The sequence below is a fragment of the Bison bison genome, unplaced genomic scaffold, assembly GCF_000754665.1.
Source record: "Bison bison bison isolate TAMUID 2011002044 unplaced genomic scaffold, Bison_UMD1.0 scf7180017864213, whole genome shotgun sequence".
Taxonomy (NCBI): domain Eukaryota; kingdom Metazoa; phylum Chordata; class Mammalia; order Artiodactyla; family Bovidae; genus Bison; species Bison bison.
In genome coordinates, this window is record NW_011494785.1 from 5,473,984 (window position 1) to 5,487,194 (window position 13,211).

The window sequence follows — 13,211 nt, forward strand, 5'->3', positions numbered from 1 at the left end:
GGCGGGGTCTGAGGAGGGGCACCGGGGAAGGCAGGTGGGGGGGTGGGCCGGCCGCCCCTCCTGGGCTCGGACTCCAGCAGCGCCGGGCGGCCCCGCGGGCTCTGTGCCTGTCTGTCTAACCTTCCTTTTCACTCCCGTCCTGCCGCCCCGTGTAGGGCTACTTTAGTGACCCCTGGAATGTCTTTGACTTCCTGATCGTAATTGGCAGCGTAATTGACGTCATTCTCAGTGAGACGAATGTGAGTATGACTCTGCCCAGGACGCCTCCGTGCCCCCCTCTCTCTTCACCTCCTTCGGTTTATTTTTTGGTTTCCTGTTTTACCCGCTCCAGTCATGCTTTCTCTCGCACCTGCCGCCGTCCTGGGGGACATGAGCCCCCCCCACTATCCCCACTCCGCCAGGCCGGGCAAAGGCTCCCGCTCCTCCCGGACGCCCGCCCGGCCCCCGACTAACCCACTTTTGTCAGGCTCCGTGAGCAACGGGTGCAGGCGTGCACCTCCAGAACTGTGGAGTGGTAAGGGGTCCAGTATGCCCACATAACCTCTTTCTTTTCTCATTTTTTTCTCTTCTCTCCTTCCTTTCATGCTTTTTTTTTGTTTTGTTTTCATTTTCCTCTTCCTTTTGTTTTGTTTCCTTTGTCGCTGGTTTTTCTCTCCCTCCCTCCCTCGGCTCCTCTGCCCATGCAGCACTATTTCTGTGATGCATGGAACACATTTGACGCCTTGATTGTTGTGGGTAGCATTGTTGATATAGCCATCACCGAGGTAAACGTAAGTACCGGCGTCCCGCCCTGTGACGCCGTGCCTGCCTCACGCTCGCCCCCATCGCTCTCCTTCGCCTCCTCTCCTCCTCCCAGCTCATTTCCACTCCATTATTCTCATTTGTTTGTTTAAATTGGTTTAAAGGATTTTTTTCCTGTTGCTTTATTTTGAGATTTCTTTATTCTCTTTTTTTAACATTTGGAACGAGTTAGGCCCTCCTCTCCTTCTGAGTCCTGATTCCTGCATCCTTTCCTCTCCTCTTTACAATCAGCCTGGCATGATGCACACTGTCTAGGAGGACGCAGCCCCGGGACCCCAGAGTAAGGCGATGGAGGGCTGTTTACAACCCCTGGGCAGCTGCCGGGGCGGGGACCCAGCCCCTTCCTGCTCCAGCATCCGGGAAAAGCCTCTCCTGAGGATCCTGGGCGGGCAGAGGCTCCCACTTGGCCAGCCCTCTCAGCGCACCCCGCCCTGTATTCACTCTGGAAGGGCCCTTTACTGGGAGAACACTTGTATCCCTCTTCTCTGGAGAGGGCTCCTCCCCCCCCCCACCCCCCACCCTTCTGCTTACTGTGGAGCACCTGGCCCCACATGAACCTGCCCTAAGGACCAGCCTTGCCCCTGCCTGGCTCTCCCTGGCCCACACCCCAGCCTGGCTCCAGGGCCTCCTGCACCTGCTCCTGGGAGCTGCCCCTCCTAGACAGTCTTCAACCCCTGCACACGCTCGTCTGTCCCCGGCATGCTCAACCTTCTCTCTCTATCTGTAGGCAAGCCCTCTTGTGGCTGGTCTTTAACATGTGTGGTTTAGTTACTTGTCATGGTTTTTCATTGGTTAAGAGACTTGATAATGTTTGCACAAATGTTGATGCACTGAACCGTTGAGTAACAGCTCAGAGCAGATGCTGAAGGGTTCTGATCTAAGGTGTCAGAAACCCCCATGACCGTCAGCCCCTCTACCCCAGTCCTTACCCACCCCTCCACCCCAAAGCTGGCTGCCAGTCATTGAACTGCCATTACTTCTTGTCCTGATTCCCCGTCAGAAGCCTGTCTGCCCCTTCCCGGGGGTGGATGCTGGGAGGAGGCCATTACGTCCTGCTGTCAACCACACCCCTCCGTGCTTGACCCACTGCCCAGATTTGGTTGCCTCTCTGTCTCAGGGATCCCCTGGGTCGTCTTTGTCTTGTGATGTGCGTGCGTGTGTGTGTGTGTGTGTGTGTGTAAACTCCCGTGCACACGCACTTCCTTGACCTTATCCAGTAAATCATTGGAGCACAAGGGAACTGAGCTCCCCCCAACCTAGGCCTCTTCTCCCTCGCACCACTCCCTGCACCTCCATGTGGCCCCAGGTTGTATCCCAGGGGCTCTCGGATACCTGCACATGCATATCCCTGACCAGGGCCCTGTGCTCAGACCAAGGGGCCCTCTTGGGGGAGACCAGGGAAGATCAGGGTGGGCCTGCTTCTGGAGGAGGGATCTCTGGGGGGGTCTGTGCAGGAACCAAGGGCAGGAAGGTAACAGCAGACAGGCCCCTGTGCACAAGACGCACCCAGTCCCAGGGTCTTCTGGGGTCAGGCCAGGAGGCCATGGTGGCCAGGCCCACGTCATCACTCAGCCTGCTGGTTTCTTTCTGTGCACATGCATTTACACGCACAAAAAGGAAAGGCAAAGGAGGAAAGGAGAGAGAGATCCATCTGAATGCAGAATTCCAAAAACTAGCAAGGAGAGAAAAGAAAGCCTTCCTAAGAGATCAATGCAAAGAACTAGAGGAAAACAATAGAATGGGAAAGACTAGAGATCTGTTCAAGAAAATTAGAGCTAGCAAGGGAGCATTTCATGCAAAGATGGGCACAATAAAGGACAGAAATGGTATGAACCTAACAGAAACTGAAGATATTAAGAAGAGGTGATAAGAATACACAGAAGAACTATACAAAAAAGATCTTCATGACCCAGATAACCATGATGGTGTGATCCTTACCTATAGCCAGCAGCCTGGAGTGCGAAGTCAGTGGTCCTTAGGAAGCATCACTACAAACAAAGCTAGTGGAAGTCATGTAATTCCAGCTGAACTATTTCAAATCCTAAAAGATGATGCTGTTAAAGTCCTGCACTTGATATGCCAGCAAACTTGGAAAACTCAGCAGTGGCCACAAGACTGGAAAAGGTGAGTTTTCATTCCAATGCCAAAGAATGCTCAAACTACCACACAGTTGCACTCATCTCACACGCTAGCAAAGTAATGCTCAAAATTCTCCAAGTGAGGCTTCAACAGTACATGAACTGAGAATTCCAAATGTTCAAGCTGGATTTAGAAAAGGCAGGGGAACCAGAGATCAAATTGCCAGCATCCGTTGGACCATAGAAAAAGTAAGAGAATTCCAGAAAAACATCCACTTCTGCTTCATTGACTACACCAAAGCCTTTGACTGTGTGGATCACAACAAACTGTGGAACATTCTTAAAGAGATGGGAATACCAGACCACCTTACCTGCCTCCTGAGAAATCTGTATGCAGGTCAAGAGCAGCAGTTAGAACTGAACGTGGAACAATGGACTGGTTCCAAATTGGGAAAGGAGTATGTCAAGGCTGCATATTGTTATCTTGTTTATTTAACTTATATCAGAGTACATCAGGTGAAATGCCAGGCTGGATGAAGCACAAGCTGGAATCAAGATTGCCAGGAGAAATATCAATAACCTCAGATATGCAGATGACACCACCTTTATGGTAGAAAGCAAAGAAGAACTAAAAAGCCTCTTGATCAAAGTGAAAGATGAGAGTGAAAAATCTGGCTTAAAATTCCAACATTCAAAAAAGTAAGATCATGGCATCTGGTCCCATCACTTCATGGCAAATAGATGGGGAAACAATGGAAGCAGTGAGAGACTTTATTTTCTCCAAAATCACTGCAGATGGTGACTGCAGCCATGAAATTAAAAGATGCTTGCTCCTTGAAAGAAAAGCTATGACAAACCTAGACAGCATATTAAAAAGCAGAGACTACTTTACCAACAAAGATCTGTCTAGTCAAAGCTGTGGTTTTTCTGGTAGTCACATATGGATGTGAAAGTTGGACCATAAAAAAGGCTGAGCGTGGAAGAATTGATGCTTTTGAACTGGGGTGCTGAAGAAGAATCTTGAGAGTCGTTAGACAGGAAGGAAATCAAACCAGTCCATCCTAAAGGAAATCAGTCCTGGATATTCATTGGAAGCACTGATGCTAAAACTGAAGCTCCAATACTTTGGCCACCTAATGTAAAGAACTGACTCATTGGAAAAGACTCTGGTGCTGGGAAAGATTGAATGCAGGAGGAAAAGGGGACAACAGAGGATGAGATGGTTGGATGGCATCACCGACTCAATGGACATGAGTTTGAGGAAACTCAGGGAGATAGTGAAGGACAGGGAAGCCTGGTGTGCTGCAGTCCATGGGGTCACCAAGAGTCAGACATGACTAAGTGACTGAGCTGACTGCTGTTTTTAAACAAAAAGTAAAGACAAAGGAAAAATCTCTAGAATATAAAATTTCTACCCCAAAAATTGGCTGTTGGGGTTGGGGTGGTGCAGGACCCCAGGACTGGCGAGTGGCATCACACGCAGAACCTCCATCTGTACAACGGTTTCCATTTACAATTCGTCATGGCCTCCAGCTCTGGAGTCCCTCCCCCATGAGCCTAACAGCCAAGGATGATAATCCCCATTGGCCGGGGCACAGGTTACGGCAGGGCACAGGTGAGGGTATGGCATAGGTGAGGGCGGGGCATAAGTAAAGGTGTGACACAGGGGAGGGCAGGGTACAGCTGAGGGCACCAGGCGAGACTGGGGCACAGGTGAGGCTGAGCACAGGTAAAAGTGCAGCCTGTCAGTGCCTTTCCCGCCCCTCAACTGGAGCCCAGGCCTCCCAGGGTGGCTGACTCCCCACACCTGGGGCTAGCGCTGCTGTCTGTCCAGTCCGCAGTGCCCTTTGTTAACACGTGAATCCCACATCCCCCTCTCGTGCATGGCCTCCTGCTAGCCAGGATTGGCTCAGCCCATATGTTCCATGGTTTATATCCTAAAGAACCACAGGAGGTTTTTTATTTTCAAAACCAAGAAGTTACAGGCCAGTGTCCCTTCTGGCTGGAAGCCACTCAGCTCCTCCCAGGCTTCTTCACCCACGTGGAGATACACCTCACTCCATAGATGGAGGAGTCTGTCAGAAGTCATGGGGAGGGTGGTCTGGAGATAGAATGGGGACAGTGCCTGTAATGGAGAGCAAAGCAGGGGCTGGAGACCCTCCATGTAACCCCCACTGTTTCCTTTTCCTCCCACACACGCAGTTAGGAGGTGCACCTTGTCACCCCAGGCAAGGGGCCAGAGGAGAGGGCTGGACGCGGGTCAGACCAAGTGCTGGAGTCTTAACGCTGCTCCTCCACGGTCTGGGAAGCGTGATATTACTGCCAGGTATTGAAGCTCAGCTAAGAGCATTCATGTAGAAGCCTGGCATACACTGTAGAGCACTGTTGAAGGGGAGAGAACATGGCACCAAGCCAATGACATTCTTTCCAAGCTCCCTGCCGACACACCTGCCAATCACAGACTCACAGCCCTTGTTCCCAGAGACACTGGACTCTTGGTTGACGGGTGTGGCGGGATCAAGGCAAGCTCACTGACCACTGCCTGTAACTCAAGCCAGACAGGCCTAGCCCATAGCAGGGACACGGCCCTGCACCTGGACAGCAGCCAGGATCATGGGGTCCAGTTACAGGAGCAGTAGCACTTCATCCCCACGCAGGGCCCTCTACTGCAGGTCTGCCTCCTGCCACCGGCAGCTTGGGGCCTGGCGCTCCCTGGGCCAGGGAAGAGCTCGGCACCAGGACTTTGCTGGGTACTGCTCCAGCTCTGCCCCCCACCTTGAGTTTTCTAGTCCTTCTTTCTTCACCAGACCTCCCTTCTGGGATGAACGTTCTATTCCAGCCTTAGGATTTCTATAGGCTCCTCACCTGTAACTCCTCATCTTTGACTGTCTTTCCTGAAATCACCAATTGCTGTCTTCATCTCTCTAGATATTCCCCAGGTTCAGATTCACCCCCTTCTCTTCAACAGCTCCGTCCTCCCACCTCTGCAGGCTCTGGTACCCCCTAGGGAGGTGGGCTTCCTAGGAACCATCATTGCCTTCTGTGTGCCGGGCACCTGGGATCCGTTGTGGACCAAACAGAAACCCGTCCTCAAGAGCCAGCATCCTAGGGCCAGGGGACGATCAGGCACAGAAAGCCAGGAAGTCTCATGGTATGCAAAAGATGAGAAGTACCAAGTGAAGGGATCAGAAAGTGGGGAGCGGAGAAGGCAGGTGCTGTTCTCGGAAGATGAGCTGTAGTGAAGAGGTGAATCTAAACAAAGAAAAGACCTAAAAATTGAAAGAAAATACACTGCTACTTGGACAAAAAGCTATAACAAACCTTGGTAACTCAACCTTGGTAACCTTGGTTTGTCATAGCTTTTCATCCAAGTAGCAGTGTATTAAAAAGAGTATTAAAAAGCAGAGACATCACTCTATGGACAAAGGTGTATATAGTCAAAGCTATGGTTTTTCCAGTAGTGATGAGTGGATGTGAGATTGGACCCTAAAGAAGACTGAACGCTGAAGCATTAATGCTTTCGAATTGTGGTGCTGGAGAAAACTCTTGAGAGCCCCTTGGACACAAGATCAAACTAGTCAATCCTAAATGAAATCAACCCTGAATATTCATTGGAAGGACTGACACTGAAGCTCCAATACTTTGACCACCTGATGCAAAGAGCCAACTCATTGGAAAAGACACTGATGCTGGGAAAGATTGAAGGCAGGAGGAAAAGGAGACGACAGAGGATGAGATGATTGGATGGCATCAACTCGATGGACATGAGTTTGAGCAGGCTCTGGGAGATGGTGAAGGACAGGGAAGCCTGGCGTGCTGCAGTCCATGGGGTCACAGAGTCGGACACGACTGAGTGATTGAGCAACAACAACAAAGAGCCGAAAGAAGTGACGCGATGCCCTTGTGGGTCCCTGGGCAGGACGAGCAGGGCGGGGGGTCAGGGAGAGCACCAGATTTGGGGCTTCCCCTGAGCACAAAGGGGAGATTTTGGCACCTTTAGGAAGAGGTGTCCATGGTCTAGGGAACAGTTTGCTGTGCACAGGAACCAAGGATGAAGCCGCTCCACCATTTGGAAGGGGGACACAGCCATCCAGGCATGAGGCCTCTGGCTCAGAACAACCCCCTTGCTCTGGGAGATGCCTTGGATCCCACGATGTGACCAGAGGAGGCCCCAGGCCCCGGCTGTCCATGTCTGTGGCCCAGCTGCCTAGCCCCTCCTGACACGGCACCTCCTCCTCCTCCTCGTGTCCCTGAGGAAGCCCCCTCTCCTCTGTCCCTCAAGTCTGGAATTCTTATTCCAAGAGGAAATCCGTGGAAGCTTCCAGGGATTCAGCCAACTGCCCGCCCCCCACCCGCAACCTCCCTCCCCTGCTGACAGGAAGTGTTGGGAGGCCCAGGTCCTTCGTCAGGAACACAGGTGTCCCTAGTTGGGCACAAGGAAGCCATGTGACCGAGAGCAACAACTCACCTGGGGGCTGGACACCTCCTGGCAGGTCCACGTGTGGAGATCGGGGGCCATGGAGTCAGAACACTCACGTGGGGATGCTTGCATGCCCGGACTGTGGGCCAGTGGGGCTTGGAGACCAAAGGGCACAGGAAGTGTGGAGCACCCCCACACACACACACTGCCTGCTGGACAGGAAGAGAAAGTGGGCGGAGGGGACACGGAAGGGACAGGACTCGGCTCAGAGCTTCCAGGATGCATGCTGGGGCCCCAGGTGGGTGCTGCCCACCTGGCTCCTGGAACCAGCGGTCTTTTAACCACAGACCCACGGGCCTGGCTTCCAACGACTGCCCTCACTGGCTCCCACTTTGGCCACGTCCTGAGTCAGAGCGTCTGCTGCACGCCCACCCCCTCAGGCTGAGTCAGAGCCTCCCTCCCACCACCCAACCCGCAGCCCACGCCTGGCTCCTGCCCAGCTTCTCTGCCCCCACCACGGCTGAGGGGCCAGAACAGATGTCAGTATCCAGATGGCAGTGGTCCGCCTGGCCTGGGTTGCTTCTGAGGTCGAGTAAATCAGACTGGTGGTCTCGGGCCAAGCCGAGGGGGAAGCCATGATCCTTGCCACCTTCCTGTGCCGCCCCCACCCCCGCTCCTGGAACCCCTTCGAGCCCCTCCCCTCCTAAGCACCACCCCCACCCAGTGCCCCCAACAAGCCACCAAGGCACCTTGTTCCCAAAACACTGGTCACAGAGGGCAGTATTGACTCAGGAAGCTGCCTGCCAGGAAGTAACACTGCCTTTAAAAGAACGGAGGTGAGGCTAGACCTAGAGAAGCGCTTTGGGCGTGGACGTAAGGCCTTCAGGAGCACGACCCCTAGTGAGAAGGTGGACCTTGGCCTCCCCCTGTCCCGAAGGGCACTTTCTCTTCCGCTTGTAAGTGAAGCTGGCCCCGAGAGGTGGAGCAGAGCCCTGCTCACCAGCCGTGAGCGGGCCCCCAACAGGCTGCAGTCCAGTTGGACGTGGGGAGCCTCTTCCTGAGCCTAGCCTCCGCCTGCAGAATGAGGTCCATGTGCTGGGCAGCAAATTGATGAGGGCTCCAGGGTGGGGGCAGCTACTGCTGCTGCTGCTGCTGCTAACTCGCTTCAGTTGTGTCTGACTCTGTGCAGCCCCATAGATGGGAGCCCACCAGGCTCCGCCATCCCTGGGATTCTCCGGGCAAGAACACTGGAGTGGGTTGCCATTTCCTTCTCCAATGTGTGAAAGTGAAGTCGCTCAGTCGTGTCCGACTCTAGTGACCCCATGGACTGCAGCCTACCAGGCTCCTCTGTCCATGGGATTTTCCAGGCAGGAGTACTGGAGTGGGGTGCCATTGCCTTCTCCGAGGGTGGGGGCAGAGAGTGTCCCAAAGCCAAGGCCTGGAGGAAGATCCTTCCCTCGGGGCTGAGCCAAGAGGCCCCTGGAGGGGGTTCTCAGCCTGGCCATATTAGCTGTCCAGCGTCCCGACAACCAGGACCCAAAGGGGACCCGCTCGCTCTGAGCCTTCTGACCAAGACCCTTTCCCTTTCTGTCATCTTCTAATTTCCTTTCTTTTTTTTAAATCAATTTATTTTAATTGGAGGCTACTTTACATTGTAGTGGTTTTTGCCATACATTGACGTGAATCAGCCATGGGTGTACACGTGTTCCCCATCTCATTTCCTTTCCTCTCCTGCCCCATTCTTAGTTTTTCTTTCCACATACAACCCCCTGTGCGTGCGTGGTCTGTTGCTTCAGTCGTGTCTGACTCTGCGACCCTGTGGACTGTAGCCTGCCAGGCTCCACTGTCCATGGGGTTCTCCAGGCAGGAATACTGGAGTGGGTAGCCATTTCTTCCTCCAGGGGATCTTCCCGACCTAGAGATCAAACCCGCATCTCTTACGTCTCCTGCGTTGGCAGGTGGATGCCTTATCACTGGTGCCACCAAGGATGCCCTTCAACGCCCCTCCTTTGCCCTAAATCAGAGGACTGGACAGAAGGCAGCAGGCAGGGCAGAGCCCTGTTCGGCCACACGGCCAGCCCTCCAGTCAGCGGGTGATGCCCGTCCCCAGCAGCTGGCTCAGCCAGAGACCATCCACAGCGGAGGGACCTCAACTATTCCCTAAGCTCGTGGAGCAAGTGAGGGAGCCAATCTCTGGCCCCAAAGCACTGACCATGCCCCCAAAGCACTCACTCTCTCGTGTCACTTCCTGCTTCTGCTTATTCGTTTCCTTGAGTCTATCTCACTCTCTCGTGTCACTTCCTGCTCCTGCTTATTCGTTTCCTTGGGTCTGTTTCTTCTCCACCCGTCAGGCTCACTGTGTCCATCTCTGTCTGTCTCTCTGTCTCTGTTTGTCTGTCTGCCCCACCCCACACCACCCACGTATGGGACCTTGTGTTGTTGTGAGTGCTCCTGACAAACTGACTTTGTTCGAGCTCCTCTTGTTGGTTGTCTGCTTGAATGACTGTTCCTCCCAAGGAAGATAAAACAATCCTGGTGATCTTGTAATCAGCACCGTGTAGTCTGAATGCTGCAGGTGCCAGCACACGCCGGGCCGGCAGGCTGCAGATGAACAGCAGCGCAGCTCCTGAGGCTCCAGCCGCTCCCTGCATGACTGCCAGCACAAATGGGGCTCCCCAGTTCAGCCCCCAGAGTCCTGCAGGGGACATGGATCTGATCCCTGGCCAGGAAACTAAGGTCCCACGTTCTGGGCAGCACAGGCAGAAAAAACAACAAAAAGTTATGCTTAAAAAAATAACATTAAAAAAACTAATATCCCAAAGGAAGAATGCTGAATGTTTAAGAAGTAAAATAAGTAGTTTTAATTCTGTCATCACCAAGGCTCATTGGGCTGGGCCAAGTCACCCAAGTGGGCCCTCTGAGTCAGCCCTTCTGGTCCCATGCAGGCTGGGGTTGACCAGAAGACTTCAAGCCTCTGCTCAGGGATGTTAGGAGTATGGGCAGTTCTGGTGGTTTTCAGGGTGCATCCCAGATGGAAGCAGTGGCCAGAGCCCCAGCCCTGAGTGTATATGGAGACCTTGTGCCCCTCGCCCACAGAACCCCTGAAACACGGAGCTCCTAGGTGTTCATGCGGGGCACAGGTCCCTGACCAAGCGGAAGCTTCCTGCGTGCATGTGTGTGCATGTGTGTCTGTGTCTGCGTGTTCCGTCCCGGCCTGCTGGCCATGTCCTAGACACCCGCCCCCCTGCAGGCACATGGGTGGGCCTGGCAGCCAGGCCCCTGGGGGAGCAGGGACAGCTCTCGGCCGTGGTCCATAAGTGACCAGCGCGGCGTCCTCTCTCTTCCCTCCTCCTCCCGTCCCTTATCCTGGGGCCCCACCAGTCCACAAAAAGGACACCTCCCAACTTGCTTTGGGAAAAAAGGAACTTGCTGAGAAATCTATCACCCGAGAAGAATTTTCAGCCTGCGAGCAAATGTCTGGTCGTGCACAATTCCGCCCTTCAGAAGCCCTATTGTGCATTGTCCTTGTCTGTACCTTGAGAACAAAGCACAGGAGCAACGCTCTGACAGTGGAGGGCGGCTGTGGAGGTGGGGTGAAGGTGGAGTCGGCGGCTCTGGGGGCAGGACCGTCCAGGGGCCAAAGGGCAGGGTGCCTCCCCGGGCGCAGCTCTGGGCTGCCGGGAATGCTCCCCTGCAGCCAGTCCCCTGCCCCCTAACGTGCCCGTGGTCAGGCCTGTGAGGACAGCTTCCCAGGCCATTAACACTAATGTCCTCAATTGTGTGCAGGGCTTTCAAATTTAAAAACCAGGTCCACACTTTATCTCATGCCTGTGGCCACAGTCCACACCCAGGGACCAGGAACCTCAGCTCGAAGGCTGGCCCTGCCACATGGCGGGTACCCAAACCTCGGTCCTCCCTGGAACCTGGAGGGTCACCACCCCAGGCTCCTTTGCTCAAATACCTGTGGGCCAAAAGCAACCAGGGGCACAAGCAAGGCCTTTCAGCTTCAGCTGGCAGTGCTGGGTAAGTGTGTGCAGTGCCAGCCCCTGGAGGCTGTCTCAGGACACAGTGCTGATTAAAAAGACACGAAATCCACCTTCAAAATCCAGAAGACCTCAGTGATAACGAGTGAATTAGTCAGTCTGCCACCAGAGATGGTTCTGGGCAGAACACCCAAGAGCCTGGCTGGGTGGCAGCTGGTGGTGGACATGCCCCGCGCCTGCCAGACCTGGGCCCCCGCGCCTGGCCCTCCTGCCCTCTGCTGCCACTGGGTTGCTCCTGTGTCACCGAGACCTGGAACGCGGGCCTCTTCGTGGGAGACTCATTACAGCTTATCTCTGTCTGCCTTTCTTTAAAGCCAGCTGAACATACCCAATGCTCTCCCTTTATGGTAAGACCGAGCCTCCAGACCACGCTCTCAGCTTCTGTGACCCCCCTAACGTCCCCACTGCCTCCCCCAACCCCCAGCGTCTCGGAGCCCGGCCCCGATGCATGTCACCCACCTGTGTCTGCCATGCGCCTTGCCTGCCTGGTCTGCGAGCTGTCAGTGCTGTTGGTGTGATGTTTCGTCTGTGAGCTTTCCTGTGGGTGGCAGTTCACTGTGACCTTGACCATCTGAAAAGCCACTGGGAGAGAATCAGACCAGAGGGCCAGTTCCTGTTAAACATCCTGAGGACCCTGCTTGTCGGCATCTCCAACCTTAGTCTGATGTGGGGTTTGCATGGGACACAGGCCGGCGCCACGGCGAGGCCCCTGGGAGAGAGGAAGGAGAGGTAATGTAGTGGGGGTGGGGAGGCAGTGTGTCCCTCCTGATCACCAGCTCCTGGGAGCTCTGATCAAGGCCCCAGCGAGAGGTTACAGTGGGATCCTTAGCTATGAGGGGCCTTAGAACTGGGCCACACGCCCGCGTCCCTGCAGCAGGCCGTGTGGTTGGGGCCACTCCTGCTGCAGGAGTCTTTGGCTAAAGTGACAGAGCAGCCACTTCGAATGACCTTGAAATCACCTTGGAACAGCTGTCTCCAAGAGGCTGCAGTGAGACTTCGTACGTGGAACAAGTGTGAGTTTGTAGAAAGACTGGAGTGTGGGTTGATTCCCCAAGCCCCGAAGTGAGCAGATGAGGCAAGACCCAGGGTGGCATTCCCTGACAAAACCCAGGCCCGTGGCTGGAAGGACTGACCCTGGGCGTCCTGCCCCTCGCCTGGTCAGTAGAGCATTGGGCGCCTGCAGTGTCGGGCGCCCAGGACCACTCAGGCTGCAAGCTCGAGTTTGGCTGTTTAACAAGTCAGATGTAGATGCCGCTGTGGCACCCACTTCCCAAACTCGCCACACAGCTGAGGTTCCGTGTGAGCTGGCGCTTTCTTCTTCCTCTCCTCCCGAACATGGTGGGGTGGGGGGGTGCCAACGGCCGAGTTACAAAGCCCTGAGCCTCCTCTCCATCCTCCTCTGGTGGACACAACCTCCTTTTAAGGAGAGAAAGTAGAATTTCAAGTAGGCACACAGATGATAGAATATGCAAAGAGGAAGGGCATCAAAGACTTCAAACCACACAGGCGGGTGGCTTCCCGTGCTGGTAGGTGGGCAGCCTGCTGCCAGCTCCTCCCAGCCCTGGGCCTGCCTGGAGAGCAGCTTGGGTTCAGAAAGAAGGCTCGGTGAGCCTCTCCCGGGGCGGAGCAGGGTGTGCGGGTACGTGCAAAACCTGCCCCTCGGGGTGTCCTGTTGTGTTGGAGGTGAGAGAAGAGGCCCCTGGAACAGTCGCAGGATTAGACACGGGGACGTGAGGGCTGCTGTGCTGGGATTTTCATGGGTGTTGTCAGGCCGGATCTGACCTGGAGACGGTTAGAAGTAAAGCCAGAGGAGCTGGGAGTTGAGATGCAGTGGCCACATAGGGCCCAGCAACAACCCCGAGACACCTC

At 54.6% G+C, this 13,211-nt stretch overlaps 1 protein-coding gene across 1 annotated transcript in view; it reads left to right on the plus strand.

Annotated features, from left to right (window-relative positions):
* Window positions 1-13,211, plus strand: part of CACNA1C (calcium channel, voltage-dependent, L type, alpha 1C subunit) — a 396,219-nt gene that overhangs the window by 359,711 nt on the left and 23,297 nt on the right. Inside the window, exons 33-34 of the mRNA XM_010845218.1 lie at window positions 156-239; window positions 11,657-11,689. Of these exons, the coding sequence (XP_010843520.1) occupies window positions 156-239; window positions 11,657-11,689 (117 nt within the window). The remainder of the gene's footprint in view (window positions 1-155; window positions 240-11,656; window positions 11,690-13,211) is intronic.